The sequence below is a fragment of the Schistocerca piceifrons genome, chromosome 5 (assembly GCF_021461385.2).
Source record: "Schistocerca piceifrons isolate TAMUIC-IGC-003096 chromosome 5, iqSchPice1.1, whole genome shotgun sequence".
Lineage (NCBI taxonomy): Eukaryota > Metazoa > Arthropoda > Insecta > Orthoptera > Acrididae > Schistocerca > Schistocerca piceifrons.
The window spans coordinates 352,694,227-352,719,369 of record NC_060142.1 but is presented as its reverse complement, the minus strand read 5'-3'; the positions used below and the strand labels follow the sequence as shown (position 1 = coordinate 352,719,369).

Below are 25,143 nucleotides of genomic sequence, written 5' to 3'. Positions count from 1 at the left end.
GTTAGACAGCTCAACAAACGATTGCAATTCGTATGACTGTGCTTATGAACTTTATAGGCGTAAAAGTTATTTGCTATATTGTCATGCCATTGTGTTTGGAGAGACTTAGATGCCGTGCTAAGGTGAAACGTGACACGAGATTTATGATACAACGGAATCGAATTTCATTCCTAACTAATTCTTTGGCTTCGTAGTTTCGTTCAGGTTCAAAAATATTTTTCAGATCACAGAAGCTGTTCACTACTCAGTTTTTATCAGATCTCATCATTTCAAGGCTGTTGCATCAGTAGAATCATAAGTTAAGATATTGAATCTTAATTTACTAAGATTGTTTGCAATTCCTCTTTGAGGCTTCATCGACTGATAGTTTCAATAATAGCTGTAGAGTCAGTCTGCTTTCTTTGCACTGTTTTGGCGACAATAGAATCAGTAAATATGTCATTTTAGTACGCCGCCACGTATCTATTCAGCGAATAAAACAATAAAGTGGCTTGAGGGGCAGCTGAAAAGTCATTTCGTGTTTTTTATGAATTTTTGACTTTGAGTCCTTTCCTATTGCTTGCTTGGCTATGAAGAAATAGTATTACGTCACAGACTTTACCCTTTTCTCACCAGATAGATCTGTGCACGAATCCTTATGGGCTACTAAACTTTTTTTAATGTACCGTCGAAACCATACGATGGCGGAGAATGTTCTAAACGTAAAGATGAAAACGGCTACCACAGTACAGCAGCTCGCGGCACGATGTAACTGCTCAGTGGCCAGTCGTGACCTGTACGAGTAGTATATCGCTCGCCTCGTTATAAACAAAAAGTCTCTGCGTATCTTCTCACTATACTCACTTCAATGTTCTCAAACATCGTAAGGAAACTACAAAGGTCTGTCTAAAAATACATTAAATATTTCAATTTCTTTCTAGACAAAAAAACATTAGACATGTAAAACAAGCAGCAAAATACACGCCATTTATCGTAGTACCACGTGCAATTTTTGTTACGACACCTCAATGGTTCCACAAATATTTCAGTGACCCGTCTGTAGATGTCCTCACAGAATTCTCTCCAATTTCCTGCTATAATTGTATGCGACTCGACTACATTGCAGATTTTACTATACTGACCGCGACGAGAAACACAGCAGCTTTAGCTGCCAATACATTTCTTGGGTTTTCTTCACTGTTACTGTTCACGGGAAAATATTCCGTATCCTTGGTGCGACTGCGGCTTCAGCGCTGATCTGCAGTCAAGATGGATACGAACCTTCACAGGATCGCGTCGAAATAATGACTTCAGTGCTTGCTATGCCGCTTTCTCGTTAAGCCCTTACCGAATACATAGGAGCCGTCTGACACACTGTCGCACAATTTACATCGCCGATTTCCAAGACAGAAACATACAGGTTGCAAACCTGCCACAGTTTCCATAACGACGCCCCCTGCTTTTGATGCGCAACGGAATCACAACAGTTTACTTTTTGTCTGTGGAAGAAGAAAATAGCTGAGAGTTTGCAGATTCTATATTCAGTTTTACATTAGAGAGCTATTGTAGTGCGCTCAAAAAGACACACCCACAGTGTATTGTAACCGTGTGCATCTACACTTAGTCCCAAACACAACATTCGAAAAAAGAAAATATCGTTTTCTCCACTAATATTGGAAAAAAAGAATGAAATTTCAAGGGAGAAAATTTTGTTGATCTCCAGGATTGGGAATTTCTCATAGTCTGTGGGTGCAACACAGTGCCACATGCTTTCACAAAGGTACAAACCAATTGGTAAGATGCAAAATAAGTAAAAAAATACTGGAAACAAGGGGATCATCTTGATGTGCATCTATGCTGCGTAAGCTGATTCCACCAGTCACTTTGAGAATGGTTTCGGGAAGTTCCCCACATTTATCTAGTCTAATTATAGGCCCTAGCCCAAATTCTACTTAATGAAAACAAAAAAATTTAGCTTTCAAAACGTTTTGTACACCTTCCGTTAATGTAGCTGGTACTAACGAAGTTGAGATCATGAAAGTAATGCAATGAATCAATAAATGTGAACAGATGTGAAATTCTGCTACCTAATAAAATATTATATTTGGATTCATGTTGAACTGGATAAGCAATTTTTTTTTCAGATTTATTTCCTTGTTCTAAGTACTTCCTCAGTCATTCTGCCTTCTTGTTGCATTTCAGATTTTTAATTTCCAGTTTCAATCTAACTTTATGGGATTATGCACAAATTATTTTTGTGAATAGTTCCTAGATTTATTTTATAGCCCATTGAATATAGTGAATTTCACCATATGAGAATGTTATTTCACATTCAACTAGGTGGTATTCATATTAAAAATGTAAGATTTACTTTGCACATGCTTTTGAAATATGCTTACTGTTTAAGTACCAAAGCAATCCACCTTGAAAATAGTAAGTATGTAACTATCAATATTTTGAAATACAGTAAATTTTGTGTATTCATTTAATTTAACTCTTTGGAATATTTTTCCTGACTCACCAAATCAATTGTATTCAAAGTGACAAGTTTTGAATCTTGCTTGCTCTTGGAAAAATTTCAGTGGGAAACCTTGGACTCACCTCATATTTACTATATTCAACTGTACTTCCACACACCTTTGTCATGGACTCTGATATTACAATCTAAATCGTTAAGTCTAAGTCCCAGTATTTTCAATCAAAAAGAAGCAAAAGCAAGAAGTGTCACACTAAATACCAGGACAACTCAATACATTTCTATTTTGTAATTAACTCTTACAGGAATTCAGGTGACCCTACTCCACACACACACACACACACACACACACACACACACCTGTTTTAAAGCCCAAACATGGTTCTCATCTGTGTGCCAGTATCAGTGTGTACTCCAATTTATTTCTCAACAATTCAAACAATCACATCACTCATATTGTAGAGTTCTTATTCACAAATGCTATGAGACTCATCAACTTGGGATTTTAAATTCATGGAAAGAAAATTACTGAATACTAGCATTTAACTCAGTAATCTGAGGAGGAAGAGGAGAACTTGGCTTTGGGAAAAAAAGTCATTTTAAATATTAACATATTTAATATATAATAATGTACACAAAATTAATGTGATGTATTATTTACAATATAGTATGAGAAATTACAACCTCATGTTCCTTTTTAAAGAATTCTTTTATACCATCTTTTTTGTACAAATTCAACAGTCATGGTTATAGTTGTATAAACTTCTTTTAAAAATAAAAATATAATAAATATCTACTTTATTGCAGTACTTAGATCACAGTATCAGTTCTTTTTTAAAACCTGAAAATTGCTTAATGCTTAGTCAGTCAAGGTACCCCCCACAATTAGAAGGGTCCACAACTATGCTTTGGTAGGAAAAAAAAAGTCCAGTACATAACACCTGCATACCACTCCCTTAATAAATTCTGCAGAGACAACTAAACAAATAAGGAACTGCACATTAAATGACATGAAATAATTGCCCCTGTGTTTTGTTTTACAGCAATTGCAGCAGGAAACTTCCTTAGAAATTTCTCGTGCACCACCAACTGTTAAAGATATAAGCCACATATGAAAATTGAGAACAACAATATTAAAATTTCTCCAATAAGTATGTGGTGGTGGACGCAGTTTTCCTTTCAACCTTTGAAAACCAACAACAAATTACTACTACTTCTTGGCAAATTTAGGAACAAAATTCTTACAGCTTGGAATGCTTCAGTGTTTAAATCAAATTTAAGCTTAACCTCAATAAAGCCAATGGTAAATAAAAACAAAATGTATCTAGTTACTATTACTAGACCAGTTTAACCCAGAAACAAATTAGACAATATGTTCAGTTCCTGACATCCACAAATAAAACAATTTAGCATTTACTATTCTGACAAATCAATAATTATTTTTCCTACTCTGGATAAATTGAAGTAAAACTAATACATTTTTGTGCCTCTGAAATCTAAACTAGTGCAAGCAGCCCACTTGATTATCAAAATCAGGTACTCTAGATTACAATTTTCCCAGAGCAAAATTAATTTGATAACCAATGTAAAGCAGTTGGCAGGTTGAGGAAAATATAATGGCAGAAATCCAGAGATCTACAAAGAATGTGACATGTCACATGGTCATTCATCTGTCTTCACAAACGTTCTTTTGATATGCAGGTTTCTAAACAGTCTTTTGTAGTATTTGCCCCCATGTCTTATGGCAAGGAACATTTGGGCAATCACACTTGCTGCGCAATCGCTTGCAGCACGCTCAGCTGCAGTGGCGCGGCTCCCGGTGGCAGTAGACCGACAGTGGTAGCAGTAGGCCTCGGCGTGCTGTTTACTGTCACATCCCGCGCGTGCCTCTTCACGTGCTTCGTCAGGTGATCGGACCGCATGAATCGCCGCTGGCAGACCGAGCACAGGAAGCGCTTCTCTCCAGTATGAGTCCGTTTGTGCCTCGACAGCTCATCAGAACGTGAGAAGCGCCTGCCACACTGTTCCCACGCACACACGAAAGGCTTCTCTCCTGCAGACAACAGAAAAACAATTAGTGATCCATAATTCCATCTGCCAGCTGTTTACTTTCAAAGCTCTGCTTCATTTCTACTTTGGTACTGATTGATGACACCATAAAAGACAGTCTAGCAACAATACGGAAATATAGGCAATAAGTCTTTGTCAAAACTATTCTAATTCATTCTCCTCCACTCCTCTAATGTTCCATGCAAGGAAGTTTTTAGTACTCTTGAGTTACCACATGTTTCACAATATCTGGTTAATCCCTGTCTTGAAAGTTTCAAATACTTAATCTGACTGGAATGCACTTAAGTCTTCCAATGACATTCAAACAGTCACGAGGTTCGTGTTCTTGCAGAAACTGAACAGTAGTATGGACACTGAAATAAGTTTAGGACGAGGAGTGATGAAAGTAGCCCATAGAATGCTTGGAAAAGCAAATGCAGTACTTAAAAAATAAACCCCTAGGTGCAGGATAAGTAAGTGGTGTGTTCTGCCAGTTCTGTCCTAAGAATCATTTCACCACCATGTAGCAAACATATAAAAACTTAAATGTATGGGAAACAGCAAGCAACTGAAGAATATATAATTTTAAATGACAACAATGTTATCAACTTCTATATACTTTACATGATAGCCTGCAAATAGGGGATAAGAAATGACAGAAGATAGTAAATAACCTGGTATCATTTCACTGAAGAGGAGGCAGCAGCCGCAACCCTCATGTGTAAAATTCTCTCTCCTCGGAATGGGACAACTGCCAGGTAAAATTAAAGAGAGAAGATGCCAAGGATTTGTTTGTCAGTAGAAGACGATCACAGATTTATCCAACTTCAGTATGGACACAAAAAAATCTGAACTATGGGAAAGTTAAGCATTAAAAAAAAAAAAAAATGTAAAGGAAATGTCACTGTGTTCCATATGTTTCATATAAAGCAGTAACTAAAATGGAAGAAATTTAAGCCTATACATATCATTACCAAAAATCTTTCTTCCTGAGCACTGCTTGCAAGTCTAACATTAAGCCCAGTGACATAACAATAGTCCAAAATATGACATTTGGTGCCTTAACGGTACACATAATCCTTTTATTAAGGACTGTTGTAGATGACCCCCTACCGGAAGCGCTTCAAAATTTTCCAGGCATGAAAGAAATAATCCTTTCAAGAGTGGCTATGTGCAAGGAGACTTTGGTAATTAAGTCAAATTGTGAGCCGGCTGACTTAGTTTAATTCATTCACTGTCCTTAGTCTTTGCAATTTCTTGCATAGCCAAATCCACTGTTTAAATATTGTACAGAAAATGGTAGTGGCAAAAGGGAAGGATAGAAGGAAATACAGCCTTAACTCAGCCAACATAGTCTACTTGGTACAATTAATTATAGGAGATGTATTTGAGCTCACCTGTGTGAGTTCTCATGTGGGCCTTGAGGTGGGATGACTTGAAGTAGTTCTTGTTGCAACCTTCGAAGTTGCACTCGTAGACCCTGCGGCGCGTGTCTACCGGGGCCTGGACGGGCTCTTCAGCCGGCGGCGGAGCAGCCAGTAGGACGATGGGCGCCGCCGTTGCAGGGGTGGAGGCCGGTGCGCTGCCCCTAGCGGGACCACCAGTGGCAGAGGGTGGCGCCACGTGCAACAGCGTCAGCGCACGTGGCGACACCGGGATGAGTGCGCCTCCCGCCAAGATGACTGCCTGGGCACCTGCCGTGCGAGGTGCCACTGGCTTGGGTGCAATGGGCACCGGCTGGTGACCGTTGCTAATACTGTGCAAGGGCGGCGGGACAGCACACCCGGCCGCCGAGAGATTCAGCTGAGATCGCTGCTGCTGCTGTTGCAGGCCACAGACCACGGGAGGCGGCGAGAGCGACTGCCGAGGCGGTACAACAGCAGACGGCAAGTTTGCAGGTACTGGAGAGGTTATTTTCAGTTCCGGTACACTGCTCTCCCGATTAGTGTCTTTGCTGTTAACAAAGATCTCCTCCTTGCGGGTGCTCATCTTGAACTTCAGGCTCTTCAGGATATTGACCTCCCTCTCCTGTGGCAGTTTCGAAGGGTCTGGAGTCACAGGTGCGGGCTCAACAGATTTATCTCCTCCCGTCTTTTCAGTGGCAGCGAATGGCTGTGGTGAGCATGTGCCATCCTTGTTGGCCCTCATGATGACAGAAACTGGCATCGAAGTCACAGCAGTGGCCTCCGGGCTCGGTGTCCTCGGGGGCGTTGGTGCTTGAAGAAGCTGCACAGAGAAGAAACATGCTGCTGTCAGTGAAATACACAAAGTCTATCTCTGAATACCCTAAGATCATTTTGAATATTGGGTAAGAATGGTACTAACCAGGGAAGACAATAAATTATATAATGAATCATTTAAGTAGACAAGATATTTCTTCTCACAATGAAGATTATGTAAAGCTTCATGAATTACAATCCTCAAGATTCTCCTTGTGTGACTGATAATTGCTGGCAGTAATCTGACAAACTTTCCTTCCATTGGCACTAGACAACCAATCTATTGTTCTCAAGATATTTTGTGACAAATTACAATAGTGCAATGTTTACATTTACTGCAACTGTTGGAAAATGAGAATTTGCAATATCAAATGAATTGTAATATTTCGTCCTAATGTGCGTATAACATTTTGAAATTGAATGAAATATTAACTGGGCGGACGAGTATGGGGGGGGGGGGGGGGTGGAAGGAGGAAAGAAAAAAGGATCCTCATTTATTGTGGAATCCATTATATTGGGCCTCATAAAATCATCCATATTCAACCCATTTTTATGGCGTTTTCCTCCATATTTCTGCGAAGAGACTCGCAGCAGTTAGCGGATCGATGACTCACCGTGGCATACTGTCTGCAGACCCTCTTGCGAGGTGGCAGGTCAGCAGTGATTGCCACCTCCTCCCCTTCAGAGTCGGATGATTGTGGTGTGGGTAAGGCAGGTGGTGACATCTGTTGACTGAACTCGTAGGCTGCTATTAGCTTGCGCTTCCGGCAGCCGGCGACGGCGGCGCTGGCAGTCAGCAGCGAGCTCACCGCCTGCAGATCCACCGCGGCAGCGCCAGCCTGGAAACCGATGGAACATTTCAGGTCGACTTGTTGGGACAACACATTCTATGAATATGCGGATACAGTATGTAGCAGTATATAGGAATTACCTAAGACAATTTTACAGTGTCAGAATCCCATATTCACGCAATATTAGCCTACACATTATTCGAATGAAGTGGTAGTCTGAACGTGCCCCCCCCCCCCCCCCCAAACCAAATCCAGAATATCAATAGAATTTTCCTTTTCTTCGCCCCACTATTTCGTAACTTATTAGAGTAAAACTAATTTTTCCGAGTAAGATAATTCCATTTGAATCTCAACTACGAAAACTATAATACACTGATGTTAACGTCGTGACTCCATTCTACCTTCTTAAGACTATTATCCCGATTTGCAATTTTCTTTTTAGAAGAAGGGCCTATGTGTTTTGACAAAAACAAATACTAAGAATTAACAGCTCCTTAAAAGGTATTTTCTGTTATAATGCGCTCAATTTCCAGTGGTTGTTAGCTAGCATTATGAGCATCCAAGAAACAACAAGCAAAATCTAGGTACTAATCAAAAAAATGGCTCTGAGCACTATGGGACTTTGTCATCAGTCCCCTAGAACTTGGAACTACTTAAACCTAACTAACCTAAGGACATCACACAACACCCAGTCATGGTACTAATCCCAATACGCACAGTCGAGTGCGTGATTAGAATTACCGTGGTTAGTTTTAAAAAGACATTCCAATCGCTACATCCATAACTCCCAATACACATTTTCGTTAAGAGTTTTCGTAACGACTGAGTCAGAGCGAGAGCATTATAATAATTTTGGACCGCCAAAATGTGTTCCTACAGATCTTTGAAAAGGAAAATAAATGTTTATCTGGTGAAGATATGAACGATAAGAATACGAGCGCACGCACGAGACGGCTATCAGTTTTTAGTCACTTTGGAATCAGGATGCAAGTTTTCTTCCATTTCCCAAAATTTAAGCTCGACAACAGGGCGGTTCTTCTGATTTGTTTTCTTATTCTTGTCCGATCTGACCTTATAACCCCGTCTTTAAATGGCTCTGTCGATGGAATAATGAACGAAGTGTTTGGCAATATGATGCGAAAGAACCAAAGCATCTGCTTCGCACTGATCAGAAACTCTGAACGGGGTTAATGACAACCTCTGCTGTCTTCTAGCGGCAGATTATGGGAAACATAGGCACAAAGAGAATAGCAGTGTCCAGCGGCTGGATTTGAGCCATCTCCAGGGTCGCGTGTTTCTAAATCGGTTTGGCGCGTCGCACGCGGGCCGCTCAAGGCCAGCGCGCGGCTTTGTTTACAGCGCACTGTTCACGTGAACACCAGCTGACAGCGCCGTGATTGAGCCGTGCACAGCTGCCCCTGCATGACGCAACCCGTGCCGTCCAGCTTTCCCCGGGACGCCTTTGCTCTCTCCACACCACAGACGAACGCTCGATATTCCTCTTTAGTACGGACAAAAAAATCTCCGAAAATCCACTGACAAAAATCCGGCCTCCGGAACTTAAAACTCAACAACACAACTTCCTTATCGATAGTGACACAAAAATGTCTTGACTAACCGTTACAGCACTCAAACTATTACTACTTTTAACAATTTTGTCCTTCGCTGTTACAAACTTCTTCAGAGGACCAGGAACGTGTTAACAACAATGGAAAGTTTAACTAAGAGAATTTTTGCACATCTAACTACAGAAGCAAAACTTCCCCAATTTAAATAAAACAAAGGAAAGAACGAACCTCACAGAACATTAATTTTTTACCAAAGTTAACTGGATTCACTGAAAAGAAATGGATCGTTGAGACGAAATGAATTAAGATGCTACAACATGAAACAGTTTCACTGAAAAGTGATCAGAACATTTGATCACAAAAAGTAATATTTCGGGACAAATAAAAATTTGTGTTAGATTTGTTTAGAATGTCTGCCTGGAAAACATTTTCTTAACCCGCAACTTACACTCAATTCGTCACATCTGACTAATTACATAAACGCAAACTGAACTGAAAACAATGAAAAGTTCAGAAATTACCGACAATCACCAGTAGGCCGTGCTCAGAAGTGACGAACGTACCAGCAACAAAGAAAAGCCAACGTAAGTAATGAAAACAGTTTAAAACTTAATTTTACTTACATTCCGCTGCTGCGGCGGTGGTGGAGTTGTGGGCGGAGAGAGGACCATACTGGACGATCCTTCCATCCCGCTTTGCGACGAGGAATGTAAAAAAAATCTAGCGCTTTCAATCACTCAGTGTGTCTAACTAGTGGTTCTCACGAGCTTCTCAACCACCGAATCCCAAACGAAACAGCGGACTGAGGGTCGCGGGCCCGACGCCCAGCGTGTTATTGCGAACGGGCCGCGGGTGTGTACCGGGGCCGGGCGGCCGCACAGGCGCTCGTATTGGGGCGGGAGGCGCGGGCCAATGGCGCGCGGGGGCTCGGCCCGGCCGGCCAATGAGAGCGCGCCGGAGCACGCAGCCAGCGCGTGAACACCGGCGTGCTGTTCACGTGCACACTGGCTGACCGCCGCGCCCCGAGCCGTGATCGTGACGTCACCGGGCGGCGTCAGCGCGCGTCACCGCTATCGACTGCGCGCCTGCGGCAGCACCCGGGCCGCTCGCTTCCGGCGCCGATGCGATCCGCCCACGCCGTGCCTTCTGCCGTGCTCGGAAGCGCGCGTTTACCATATTACCCACCACGTTACGCCTTGTCCAAGCTCCAGAGAAGACAGACGCTGAACTAAGCTATCTTAGACCTTCGCAGTATCACTAAAGAAGTCTGTTTTTATTTTTTATTTCATTTACTCACCCAGGGAGCATTCCACAATGATAGAAGATTTTTAATTTTAACAGAATTGAAATAAATAGCTCAAATATACACACGCAGAATGTACACTGATGAGCCAAAACATTGTGACCACCTGTTTAACAGTGTGTTGTTCCACTTTTCAAACACAGTGCAACAGAGATTCTGGCTAGACAGGATTCCAGAAGTAGGTGGCACCACATGTCTAAGCACAGGTCAAGAAATTCCCGCAAATTGCGGAATGGTTGTTTACGGGAATGCACATGGCGTCCCATATGTGTTCCGATGGGTACAGATCAGGCATATTTGATGGCCAAGACATCAATGTGAGTTCACTATAATGCTTTTCAAACCACTGCAGCACCATTCTGACCTTGCAACACGAACAGTCACGCTGCTAGGCAGACTTCAAGCATGAACCGATGCAGGTGGTCCGCAATAATGTTCATGTAGTTTACTACTGTCAAGATGCCTTCGTTTACCACCATAGATCCCATTGAAGCCAACTCAGTGTACTCCATAGCATAATTTTGCACAGTTTTGCATCTTTGGCGCAGTGCATGTTTCGTGTAGCCATTCGCCCAACTGACGATGTCGTTGGTCAACACAGGAACACGCAGGGGTCGTGTGATGTGGAGCTCTATGTTCGACAAAGAACTTTAAACGGTATGCTCCGAAACAATTGTTCTTGCACCGGTATTGTACTCTGTCCTCAGATCTACCACTGGTCTCTGCCTATCCTGGATTACACAGCGGGTGATACCGCGACCTCTACGTTTTGTGATGAAACGTGGTCGTCCAATACCATGCCGCCAACTCGTTATTTCACCATCGCGGGCAGTACGCCAACAGTCGACCAGCTTCGCCGTTCCTGAGATTCTCGTTTCCAGCCGCAGGACCACAACAACGTGCCCTTTGGCAAAACCGCTTTTATCAGTGGATTTTCGCATTTGCGGCCTGCATCTTCGCTATAAGGGCTGTCAATTCGTTTCTCTTCTGCTAACTTTCTTTCCTTGCTGTGTAAAATGCCGTTGCCGACAGCGACAGTTAGTAGACACTTACACAAAGCTTTCGGTCATAGCTTTTATCGGCAAAATGGAAACAATACAATTCACACACACAAGCAAGCGCACCTCACGCACACATGGCGGGCTTCTCGGCTGCAGCACCACCTGGCGAACAACGACTGCTAGTCGAGACACAAGCACGGTGCATTAAGCTTGATGACTGTGTGTAAAGTGGGGAAGGAGCGCGATCTATCTGAGTCTGACCGAGGGCGGATTCCGATGGCCCGGAGGCTCGGTACTAGCATTTCGGAAGCTGCATGACTTGTCGGGTGCTCGAGGACTACTGTGGTGAGTGTCTTCAACACGTGGTGAAACCACGTCAAGACGTCGTGGTGATGAGATGTTTGGTTTGTGGGGCACTCAACTGCGCGTTCAGCAGCACCCGTGCCAAGTCCCAAGTTTTGCACAGTCCAGTTTTTATACATTCCAATCTAGGCACTGTCACCAACAATGATGCTCTGGGGAACATTCGCGTGGACATCCATGGGTCCAGTGGAGCTCGTGCGAAGCACCATGACGGCCAAGGAGTATCGCACGCTGGTTGCAGACTACGTACAACCCTTCATGATGATAACGTTTTCCGACAGCAGGGGCATTTTTCAACAAGATAATACGCCCTGTCACAAGGCCAGGAGTGTGGTCGTGTGGTTCGAGGAGCACATTGCAATTGATGTATAGGCCCCCAACTCGCCGATATAAACCTGATCGGCCGGCCGCTGTGCCCGAGCGGTTCTAGGCTCTTCAGTCTGGAACCGCGCGACCGCTACGGTCGCAGGTTCGAATACTGCCTCGGGCATGGATGTGTGTGACGTCCTTAGGTTAGTTAGGTTTAAGTAGTACTAAGTTCTAGGGGACTGATGACCTCAGATGTTAAGTTCCATAGTGCTCAAAGCCATTTGAACCATTTTTCAACCTGATCGAATACGTCTGGGATATGAAACTTCCTGGCAGATTAAAACTCTGTGCCGGACCGAGACTCGAACTCGGGACCTTTGCCTTTCGCGGGCAAGTGCTCTACCAACTGAGCTACCCAAGCACGTCTCGGTCCAGCACAGAGTTTTAATCTGCCAGGAAGTTTCATATCAGCGTACACTCCGCTGCAGAGTGAAAATCTCATTCTGGAAACGTCTGGGATATGATTGAACGTGGTGTCACAGCTTATCGCGCCCCCCTTCCCTCCCTAGAATTTACGGGAATTAGGTGACTTGTCTGTGCAGATCTGGTGTCATCTTCCTGCAGCGATCTGTCAAGGACTCATTGCTTTCACGCCACGATGCATCGCCGCTGTTATCCGTGCCAAAGGTGGACATACAGGCTATTGGGTAGGTGGTCATAATGTTCTGGCTGATCAGTGTACAAGCATACAAGTTGTCCTTGTTGTTTTTAGACCTCTTTTTTCCGCAGTCGCAGTTATAAAAGTAATCTAAGTTATATACAGTCTTTTGCGACTGTAAAATGTTTACGCAAATGATACGCATTTCGCTTTATTTCAAAGCATCTTCAGTGGTCAGATCTTTTGCTTCCTATTCATTCCTAACGTTATTTCGCACGCAGAGCTCGATTTTTAGTAGACTGCACCTCATCGACACTGGAAATATTTTTGTGTTTGGTTATGGTGGTGGTAGTAAGTTCCTATGGGACCAAACTGGTGAGACCATCGGTCCCTAGACTTACACACTACTTAATCTAAACTTCCTTACGCTAAGGACAACACCCACACCCATGCCCGAGGGAGGACTCGAACCTCCGATGTGGGAAGCCGCGCGAACCGTGGAAGGCGTCCAAGACCAGGCAGCTTTTATTTTTGTGCCGTGCGGGTACACGAGGTGCAAGCGCATCTACCCAACAAGAAAAAAAAAACGTATCAAGCGTCAGTGAAGTGCAATCTTCTAAAAACCGAGTAAATATTTGTGAAAGAACATGGGGAATGAAGCAGGAAGGAAAAAAAAATTGACTATTGAAGATGCTTTGAAATAAAGCGAGGTCAGAGTCTTAACTACCACACTATCTCATTCGATTGATCCCATTTATGCAGAGTTCTTTGATTTACATACAGTTTGGTCCTGATATTTATAATATAAAATATAGTTCACTTTCATTGCTGTACACGCTACAGGCAGCCGCTGGTTACTGCAGTCTTGCAGTCTGTTCGGTAAACTAACTCCAGCTTCATAAACATGCATCTACGTCTTACGTCCTCCCTTCAGTCCACCTGAAACACTGTGTCAACATAGCTCTCCTAGACTGCAGGGAAGCATTCGACAATGTCAAATGGATCAAACTAACGGAAATTCTAAAGATGATTGAATTAGACAGAAGAATAATTAAAGAACTATATATAAAAACCAAACAGCTAGAGTAAAGACAAGAAATACACAAAAAGTAACTAGAATTTTTATAGGTATCCTTATTCAACATCTACACAGAACACACAATAAATGAGTTCAAAGAATACTGTACGACTGTACAAGTATCAGAATGAATATAGATGCTTAGGTTTGCGAGTGACATAGCTGTGGTAGATCCAGGTCAAAGGCATCTCCAAAAAATCAGATACGGTACAGTATCGGGCTTCGCTCGAAAATAAATGATGTAGTCTGCATCTAAAATTCAAACTCAAAAGTTTATTTTTTTCCTATATTAATTTTTCGTTGATAATTTACCATTATTGTATTTAGAATCTGACATTCTGGTCAAACACGTCTGCTGACTACGAGATTTCAAGACAGAGTCAGTTTTTTTATTTCATTGCTTCCTTCAACGATATATACGACAAAAGAGCCAGCGTTGAAAACCGTCGATGTCTTATCACTCGCTAATAAAGCAAAAAATAATCCCGTGGACAAACCGAATAATGTATTAATTTATTACAAAAGCAGAAGAACTCCCGTTCCTGCCGAAAGCGATGTGATATTACACGATCTGTGACCATTTATCAGCACGTAAAACGATGAAAATACTGAATATGTACAGGGTGATTCAAAAGTCATGCCCCATAGGACGAAGTCTACATTGGTGATTTAATAGTCTTGGCCCATAGGGGAAAGTTGTATTCAGGTATATGATAGGACCGATCATTCGAAGCAAAAATAAATAAATAAATAAAATAAAAAATAAAAAAATAAAAATAAATTTAAAAAAATAAAAAAATTAAAAAACGCACACACACGTTAAAATGGGTTTTAAAGTGCGTAATTGTCTTAAGAGCTGTGAGAACTTCTTTATCTTCGAAGCTGTGAAACGAATACCTTCTACTGCAAACTCTTTGCTTTCCATGTTTTAGTAGGAGGTAATACAAACCAAAACAAGATAAAGTTGCATGGGCTCTAAAATGGTTGCCTTAAGATCTATTGTTCAGTAGAAGAGATGTGTTTCGCAACAGCGAAGCACTTAAGGTATACACTTTCGAACCCACGTTAACTGGACGCTTTATTTCTTGTCTCGGTCCATATTATTTCTTCCAAAAAATAGAAAACAAAGAGGTTGCAGTAGAAGAGATTTGTTTCACAATATCGATGATGAATAAGTTCCCAAAGCTCTTTAAATATGCATTTTAGAGCCCATGTTTACTCTACATTTTTGCTTCGAACGATCGTTCCTGTCATGCCCCTGAATATGACTTTGTCCTATGGACCAAGACTATTGCGTCATCCATGTAGATTTTGTCCTATGCGACCCTGTATACATCTCTACAATGTTTTCATCAACTGATAGCAGCCAAATAAGTAAGTATTCTGCTTTTTGAAAAATTTTATTTAATGTCATTCATGAAGCCACTAAGAAGAGCGAATGAACTTATTTAGCACCATTTTTCAGCAGTTAACCGTACGCAGCGTTTCTTTTTACGTTATTCAGGCTATCCTCTCTCCTGCCGGGTTGTCTTCTCAGGAAATTTATATTCGTGAATTAGAATTTTGAATTCTGATGTTCGAACATTGGTTCGTATTATAGGCGAACAGGATTAAAACCATTGTCAGTCCTCCGTTGCCTCTAAGTTTTCCGTGGTTCTATTACATCGCGTAAAGCGAATCCCGGAATGTGTCTTAGAAACCATCGCGGCCAGATTTCCTTCCTTATCCTTGTCTAGTCCGAGTTACACTTCATCTCTAGCAACACCGCCGTTGACGGGAGTTAAGCCTTAACCTTCCTTGAATTTTGATTTGTAATTTTTTTCTGGTAGTTGATATATTTCGTGCGATTTCTTTCTCATTCAAATTTCATTTCCGATTCCCAGAAGAACTTTATTTTTCTTCTTCACGAGTGTTTCTATTAGAGATCTGCCACCAACCTCGGTGTCCGACGCGTAAATTACTTTGATAACTGTATTACATTGTTGAAGTTTTGTGACAGATTTGTTTTTTCGTTTTGTCTGCTGTAGGTACCCCCTTATACTTTTGCAGCCCTTCCTTCGTTTTCTATGTGGTTTATAACGACAATGTTTTTACGTCAAACATTCTGTGATGGTGCCCACACCAATAGCGCAGACCTTGTGACAGTTGTGCGAATAATTCTTGTACGGAGATGGAATGAACTGACATTTCTGCGGATATCAAGACACTTCAGGCAATTTTTTGCTTTCACATTCCTTGGCTTCGCCAAACTTACAGCCAAGCTTTTACATTCCAACCTAACCTAGACCACGGGCTAACCCAAAGATCAATCTCTCACCATAATCTGGTTTCTTGCTTTCATATTCGTTGGCTTTGGCAACTCAAAACTAAAGGGTCACATTGCAACCTAACATAGGGTTAAACTACAGCTCAGTCTATTTCTTTCCACATCTGTTAGCTTCCCCAATTCATACCAAACTGTGACATTCCAACCTAACATGGACCCCGTCTAAAGGTGGGTAAATCAGCCTGAAACTTTTGAAGCCAAAATAACGTGCCTTAAAAAAGTGAATGGTCTCAGTTTTCTCAACGTTTCGGTATACGTTGAAACTAATCCCTAGTCACCCGAGCAGCAGCAAACTGTTCTACTTTGCTAGAAAGGAAACAAATATAGTGTGCCTGTCTGCTATCTGCGAAAAGCCATTTATCTTAGCAGGAGCCACAGGCTCCGTAGAAATGTCCCTCAGCAGAAGTGTCACTCGGTGCAAGAGTTCCAACCCCACCGGCGCACACGGAATGTCAGCTGGTCCGCTGATAGGTGTCTGTCTCACCGGAAGCCCTTTAGGAAGTGCTGTCTTCGGCCCTCCTTTGTCCCCACGTCTTGCAACTCTGCCCTCAACTTCATGCATCAATGTTTCTCTCCTATCCACACGCTAAACATAGCCTTCTACTGTTCTGAGTCACACATCGTCTTACGCCATGCACAACAGATATTACTTTCTTAAACGATGAGGATTTTATTTAAAACTCATTAGATAGCTTCTAGACCCGAGCGCTACAGTTCAGCCTAAACGTATGTTCGTTTCGTAATTTGGCTCGGCTAAATAACTGCATAAAGGGGCCTGGAACGCGATGCAGCGTGGCGGCTCGGGCCTTCTTTGCAGTAGACGTTAACAGATTTTCAAATTTTCAAATTTGTGTGAATTCCTAGGGGACCAAACTACTGAGCTCATCGGTCCCTAGACTTACACACTACTTAAACTAACTTATGCTAAGAACAACACACTCACACTCATGCCCGGGTGAGGACTCGAACCTCCAGCGGGAGCGTCCGCGCAATCCGTGACATGGCGCCTCAAACCACGCGGCCAACAGATTTTCACAACACTATTACTAAAGGGATTTTTTCCCATTTATGGCCTTTTTACATGACTCAGCAACTGTTGAAAATCATTAGCTTCCTTTTAGCGTGTTAATTTAATACTTTAGGCAAATCAAAATGTGTCCAAATGGTTCAAATGGCTCTAAGAACTATGGGACTTAACATCTGAGGTCATCAGTCCCTAGATTTAGAACTACGTAAACCTAACTAACTTAAGCACATCACACACATCTATGCCCGAGGCAGGATTCGAACCTGCGACCTTAGCAGCAGCGCGGTTCTGGACTGAAGCGCCTAGAACTGCTCGGCCACAGCGGCCGGCAAAATGTATGCAACTGGCCCATTACATCGTTAGTGATATACTGATTACTCTTAGTACAACATCTGCAAATTAAGATTCATGAGTTATATGACGCAAGTGGCCTATTACGATGCTCATCCATTTTCCTATGTTATCATATATTTTTGAAACATTGGTAAAACGTCTACCACCTACATTTTTCTCTGTGACTGTCCTTGTGTCGGTAGGACATAGGCTGCTTGAAACTAGTTATTTATTTTACCAATGAAACTAGCGCTGTGGTCATCCACATGACTCAATTCTTTCACTCGCAACGGTACTGATTAAGAGGGAACTAATTTATCGTGGCACTCAACTAGTGTTTGTTTATAGAAAACTGGGTGCTAAAAAATATTCCATATTTTGAGAGATGACAGTATGGACCAAAGTACACTATTGGCCACTAAAATTCCTACACCAAGAAGAAATGCAGATGATAATCGGTTATTCATTGGACAAATATATTATACTAGAACTGACGTGTGATTACATTTTCACGCAATTTGGGTGCATAGATCCTGAGAAATCAGTACCCAGAACAACCACCTCTGGCTGTAATAACGGCCTTGACACGCCTGGGCATTGAGTCAAACAGAGCTTTGATGGCGTGTACAGGTACAGCTGCCCATGCAGCTTCAACATGATACCACAGTTCATCAAGAGTAGTGACTGGCGTATTGTGACGAGCCAGTTGCTCGGCCACCATTGACTAGACGTTTTCAATTGATGAGAGATCTGGAAAATGTGCTGGACAGGGCAGCAGTCGAACATTTTCTTTATCCAGAAAGGCCCGTACAGGACCTGCAACATGCGGTCGTGCATTATCCTGCTGAAATGTAGGGTTTCACAGGGATCGAATGAAAGGTAGAGCCACGAGTCGTAACACATCTTTCATAAATGTAACGTCCACTGTTCAAATTGCCGTCAATGCGAACAAGAGGTGACCGAGACGTGTAACCAATGGCACCCCATACCATCATGCCGGGTTATATGCCAGTATGGCGATGACGAATACACGCTTCCAATGTGCGTTCACCGCGATGTCGCCAAACACAGATATGACCATCATGATGCTGTAAACAGAACCTGGTTTCATCCGAAAAAATGACGTTTTGCCAATCGTGCACTCAGGTTGGTCGTTGATTACACCATCGCAGGCGCTCCTGTCTGTGATTCAGCGTCAAGAGTAACCGCAGCCATGGTCTCCGAGCTGATAGTCCATGCTGCTGCAAACGTCATCGAACTGTTCGTGCAGATGGTTGTTTTGCAAACGTCCCCATCTTTTGACTCAGGGATCGAGACGTGGCTGCACGATCCGTTACAGCCATGTGGATAAGATGCCTGTCATCTTGACTGGTAGTGATACGAGGCCGTTGGGATCCAGCACGGCGTTCCGTATTACCCTCCTGAACCCACCGATTCCACTTTCCGCTAACAGTCATTAGATCTCGGCCAACGCGAGCAGCAATGTCGCGATACAATAAACCGCAATCGCGATGGGCTACAATCCGGCCTTTATCAAAGTCCTTACACGAGTCATCACAACAATGTTTCACCAGGCAACGCCGGTCAACTGCTGTTTGTGTATGAGAAATCGGTTGGAAACTTTTCTCATGTCAGCACGTTGTAGGTGTCGCCATCGGCGCCAACCTTGTGTGAATGCTCTGAAAAGCTAATCATTTGCATATCACAGCATCTTCTTTCTATCGGTTAAATTTCGCGTCTGTAGCACGTCATCTTCGTGGTGTAGCAATTTTAATGGCCAGTAGTGTAACACAAAAATGTCCAGAAATCATGGACTCTAAAACGTATACTTTAAGAGCTATGGGCACTTGTTCACCTTCGATAATGTGAAACATATCTACTCTACTGCATGCTCCTTGCTATTACGTACGACCTATGCAATGCAGTAGACTAACGAGGACACATTCCATGGTTATAGTATGCAGCAAATATCTGTTAGTGTTGTAAATGTAAACCGCAATTAGTTGTAATGAAATCAGTTGGGTTTCTGGTAAGTTCGTGAAATGCTTTTACATTGTACTTTAATTTATGTGCTTACTAACATTGTGGAAGCCTATTATTCTACACGGGAAACTGCAGACAAGATATGGGTCAGAAGTGCAACTCATGTGCAATAGCTTTAGAACTTTTCCTGTTTCACAGTAACTGAATAACGTATTCTCATTTGTTTACTGCACTCTGTAGGCTATTGATAACAGCAACGAACTTGCAGTAGAAGAGATAAGTTTTACGATAGTGAAAATGACGTGTTCTTGGTTCTTAAGGTACGCATTGTAGAGCCGACGATTATTGGGCATTTTTTGCTTGTTGTGGTCCACAATATCACCTTTCAAAATATGGAATATTTTTTAACACCCTGTCTGTGTCATACGTACAAGGAAAACTCTGAGTCGACTGTTCACCGGTTGGTTTAACTTGACAGAAGTGATAAGTGTTGAACAATTTAATAATAATTTAACGAGTGTCTGACCCATGAAACAAAAGGGAAACCGCTGGTAAGGGCTGCAAAATTTTGAAACAGGGGGAACTGATACAGGCTCTGCTGTGGGAGATCGAAAGATTGCCATGCAGCGAAGGCCTGATAGTCGGGGGTGTGAAACTCACACAATACATTATATTTTAGTCGTATTCCATGGATCACAAGCAGACTGTGCAACATGTGGTGGAAAGAAGTGGGATACGTATTTTCCACTCGCTTTAAGTGGAACAGAGTGAAATACCTTAACATTACTGTATTACAGTGCTAATTCTAATTATAAACCAAGACATTAAATTTAAGAGATTCTGTGAAGGTATTCTTCAGTGGAGAAGAAAGAGTTGCCGAACACAAAAATTCTTTAACTCGGTTTTAAGTGGTGGTGGTTGGTTAGTGTTTAACGTCCCGTCGACAACGAGGTCATTAGAGACGGAGCGCAAGCTCGGGTTAGGGAAGGATTGGGAAGGAAATCGGCCGTGCCCTTTCAAAGGAACCATCTCGGCATTCGCCTGAAACGATTTAGGGAAATCACGGAAAACCTAAATCAGGATGGCCGGAGACGGGATTGAACCATCGTCCTCCCGAATGCGAGTCCAGTGTGCTAACCACTGCGCCACCTCGCTCGGTCGGTTTTAAGGGACAGCAAATAATTTACATGGCATTTAATACACTGGTGTATTTATACAGCCCCCTCACAGTCGGTCGCACGTTTCAAGTCCGTTTTATACTGCCAGTTGTGGGACGGGCCGAAGAGCTGTAGCTTCTTCTTAGTGTTTCTTTTTCTGTGTTGATAGATGGCATGACATGTTATATACCATTGGAAATCTGAGAAATCGAACTGTTAAGTGATGTATAACATACTCGATTTCTTTCGACGTTTTGCGAGCTTAAGCAACCGGTTTTAGGTTTTATTAGGTTCATCCTCCCTCAATCCCATCAAGAAAACCCCCTCCAGAAATAGTGCAGTGTGCAAAGCAAGGAAGAAGAAAAGCGGTACACGGTATTAGTGTGGGAAATGTCTAGCGGTGTTGCACATGCCTGTATTTTTTGGGTGTACCGCACCAACAAAAACTTCTAAACCAGTGTTCCCTTCACTTCTCACCACTTCAAATAAATAGTTTGAGCAGATCTATAAGGAATACCTATCAGAAAAATACATAATTCTGGGAAAAGTCTGTTAGACAAGATACGCATATTTTCGTAAATTTAAATGGTAAACGCAAGATTGACTGTTGGGGAATAGGGGAAGTCAGTGGGTTAATGTGCCCTGTTGGATTGTTGAATACATGTGTATCCATCTATTTGACTGTTGTCTGTATAAGGTAAGCCCCTTCAATTTCCTGGAGAGATTGCTTTAGTTTCTACTGTTGTATTCTTTATTTTCACTATTTTTTGGGAAACAGAAATATTGCTAATGGCAAAGGACATTAATGAATATGTACTGTAATATTTGTCAAAATATTCATTTTTAATAGTTCTCTTTATGATGTTCTAGAAATAACACCAGGTATAACTCTTGTAATATACTTGTGTATTCTTGAAATAGTGTCCACGTACGTTGACGTTCTGCAGAAAAATGTTCCATAGCTCGTTAGTGAGTCAAAATATGCAGGATAAACTAGTTTCTTACTTTTTAAATCAGCCACAGTAGTCATCTAGCGTACTGCAAACACAGCTGAACTAAGATATTTCATTAATTCTACATGGTTGGTTTTCCAATTACTGTTCTGATCTGTCTGTAGTTCCAAAAACAGTTTCTACTTCTTGTGTTTCATTATTTGAGAAACCTGTTTTTATAACTTATGGAGTTCTATTAGAAGTGTCACGCTGTATGTACTTAATCTTCTTAAAATTCAGTGATAATCCATTTATATTGAAACTTTTCACAAGATGATTACTTGAACTATCCGCTGATATTTTCGAATATTTCATTACCTGACTTTTCAGCAAGGGGATTGGTACTCTTACATTCCTATAATTGTATTATTTGTAAAAGGGCAAAATATGTATATTCTAAAACTGCAAGAGGAAGATCATTTATGTATGTATATGAGGAACCTACCGAATAGAATTCGGAGGAGAGGAATTTGTGGTACAACCTGACCAAAAGAAGGGATCGATTGGTAGAAAACGTTCTGAGACATCAAGGGATCACCAATTTAGTAATGGAGGGAAATGCGGAGGGTAAAAATCGTAGAGGGAGACCAAGAGATAAATACACTAAGCAGATTCAGGAGGATGTAGTCTGCAGATGCCAGAGCTTCTTCGGCCTGAAGGAGGAGTTCCAGTCAACGGGAAAGGCTTCGCACAGTTATAGTGAAAACTTAGCGCTGATGTAATGTCACTGAACGGGGAAACGTACACAAGATACAGACATGGTACATCAATCGCGTGAGTTCCTTGTTGGTTGCCACTGTCCATTCGGTATCCACAAACGTGCTGAGCACATGCCCCTCCACATCCGCACCGAGTGACGCCTATGGTCTAAGGATGACTCGGCGGTCGGTCGGTTCCGTTCGGCCTTCAGAGGCCTGTTCGGACGGACAGGGAGGGAGAGAGAGAAAGAAAGAGAGAGAGAGAGAGAGAGAGGGAGAGAGAGAAAATTTCAGGTTCGCAGAACATCGTTATTAGTACTTCATTTTTTCTGTTTTTTCGCAATACCTTTCGTATCTGAAAATTTTGATCAGATTAAATACACATCATGAAGAAGAATTTTGGAAGAGGAATGACACAATAAATATATCACCGTTTTACGGTTTATTGACACAACACTCTTACAAATAATTCGTTACCAAGTGTCAAGTTGTAGATGAACACTTTATGGACAATTATATAAATTGATGGTGGGTTGGGTTGGGCTGTTTGGGGGAGGAGACCAGACAGCCAGGTCATCGGCCTCATCGCATTACGGAAGGACGGAGAGGGTAGCCGGTCGTGTACTTTCAAAATGGTGCAAACGGCTCTGAGCACTATGGGACTTAACATCTGAGGTCATTAGCCCCCAGAACTTAGAACTACTTAAACCTAACTAACACATACATCCATGCCCGAGGCAGGATTCGAACCTGCGACCGTAGCGGTCGCGCGGTTCCAGATTGAAGCGCCTGTAACCGCTCGGCCACACACCCTTTCAAAGGAACCATTCCGGCATTTGCCTGGAGCGATTTAGGGAAATCACAGAAAACCTAAATCAGGATGGCCGGACGCGGGATTGAACCGTCGTCCTCCCGAATGCGAGTCCAGTGTGCTAGCCACTGCGCCACCTCGCTCGGTAAATTGATGGTGGTTATACCAATTTTCAGGAAGTGCAAGTGAAATGCAGAATTCTGGCTGAGTCACAAGTCCGTTGACATACTACGCCTAACGAACGTTGAAGTCCTAGTTCCAGCATAACACTCGCATTCTAAATCCACGTTACAGCCAAATCTACATCGAACAGCGGGTCCACCGCACCGTAGCACTTCGGGTTGTGGAGTAGAACATATCACGATGAGAACTGTCTTGCAGACGTCAGTAGAGGCGTTAAATAACGCTCCGTATTTAATGGAGCCGGCGGCTGAGGTCGCTATACAGTATATTCTGGGCGGCCAATCGCCGAGTGTTATGGGTGGCCAATAGCTGTGGTTTGAAGCGCGCGCACGCGAAGGCGGCCTGCGATGTTAGCAACGGCCGCACACGGAGAAGTCCGACCAACGATGCGTTTCTCGGCCGCGCGTAGTGGAGTGCGCCGCTGCTCGGTGCGGAGCATTAATAGTGGTGGATACCATAAATTTGTTACTTAATTACTGACGGGAAAAAAAAGAAAAAGACCCTGAAGACACAATGAAACCAACAAACGATGTCCCAATAAGTCTAAACTGCAAAACCTGAGAACAAATTTAACGGCTCCCATGACACTCACTTAAGGAACACTGCTCCAAAGGCAGAGGTGGTACGGACAGAGCCATTTATTTAGTTATTTCCACAACGCTGCTACTGTGCGTGTAACGGAGACAATACACAGTATCCTCATCATGTACTTCCTAGTCACATTTGAGAGTCAAAGTACGGAATGAGTCACCTAAGCATCAACCTCGAAATTCCCGACACCTTTGAATACATCGTTTTTCTGTTCTCACACAGACGAGTTGTAAGAAAGTCCTCACTAATTTACGTGTAGTCTCTTGTCATCACTGCTTATAGACATACTGGCATCAAGTTCGTTTCCTGAAATGGGAACACAGTAATTTCTGCAGCTAATATCACAGTTCTAATAGAAACTAATTCAAAGGCGTTTTGCTGTCTGAAATCCTGTAAATGGTTTCGAATTAATTACACTAGGTAGAACTCATTGCTGTCTTATGCGTAAGATCACGATTTGTTATCTAGATAATATTAATAATGTTGTTGTTGTTGTTGTTGTGGTCTCCAGTCCTGAGACTGGTTTGATACAGCTCTCCATGCTACTCCATCCTGTGCAAGCCTCTTCATCTCCCAATACCTGCTGCAGTCTACGTCCTTCTGAATCTGCTTAGTGTATTCATCTCTTGGTCTCCCTCTACGATTTTTACCCTCCATGCTGCCCTCCAGTACTAAATTGGTGATCCCTTGATGCCTCAAAACATGTGCTACCAACCGATCCCTTCTTCTACTCAAGTTGTGCCACAACCTCCTCTTCTCCCCAATTCTATTCAATACCTCCTCATTAGTTATGTGATCTACCCATCTAATCTTCAGCATTCTTCTGTAGCACCACATTTCGAAAGCTTCTATTCTCTTATTGTCTAAACTATTTATCGTCCATGTTTCACTTCTATACATGGCTACACTCCATACAAATACTTTCAGAAACGACTTCCTGACACTTAAATCAATACTCTCTCTGTTAACAAATTTCTCTTCTTCAGAAACGCTTTCCTTGCCATTGCCAGTCTACATTTTATATCTTCTCTACTTCGACCATCATCAGTTATTTAGCTCCCCAAATAGCAAAACTCCTTTACTACTTTTTTAAGTGTCTCATTTCCTAATCTAATTCCCTCAGCATCACCCGACTTAATTCGACTACATTCAATTATCCTCGTTTTGCTTTTGTTGATGTTCATCTTATATCCCCCTTTCAAGACACTGTCCATTCCGTTCAACTGCTCTTCCAGGTTCTTTGCTCTG

At 42.4% G+C, this 25,143-nt stretch overlaps 1 protein-coding gene across 1 annotated transcript; it reads right to left on the bottom strand.

Annotated features, from left to right (window-relative positions):
* Positions 1-3,052: 3,052 nt before the first annotated feature.
* Positions 3,053-9,934, bottom strand: LOC124798290 (Krueppel-like factor 3). The gene is made up of 4 exons (XM_047261617.1): positions 9,706-9,934; positions 7,338-7,562; positions 5,902-6,730; positions 3,053-4,508 (listed from the first exon to the last, which is right to left on the bottom strand). Exons 1-4 carry the CDS (start codon positions 9,769-9,771, stop codon positions 4,219-4,221), a joined length of 1,410 nt encoding a protein of 469 aa, XP_047117573.1. The 5' UTR covers positions 9,772-9,934; the 3' UTR covers positions 3,053-4,218.
* Between the last annotated feature and the right edge of the window lie 15,209 nt (positions 9,935-25,143).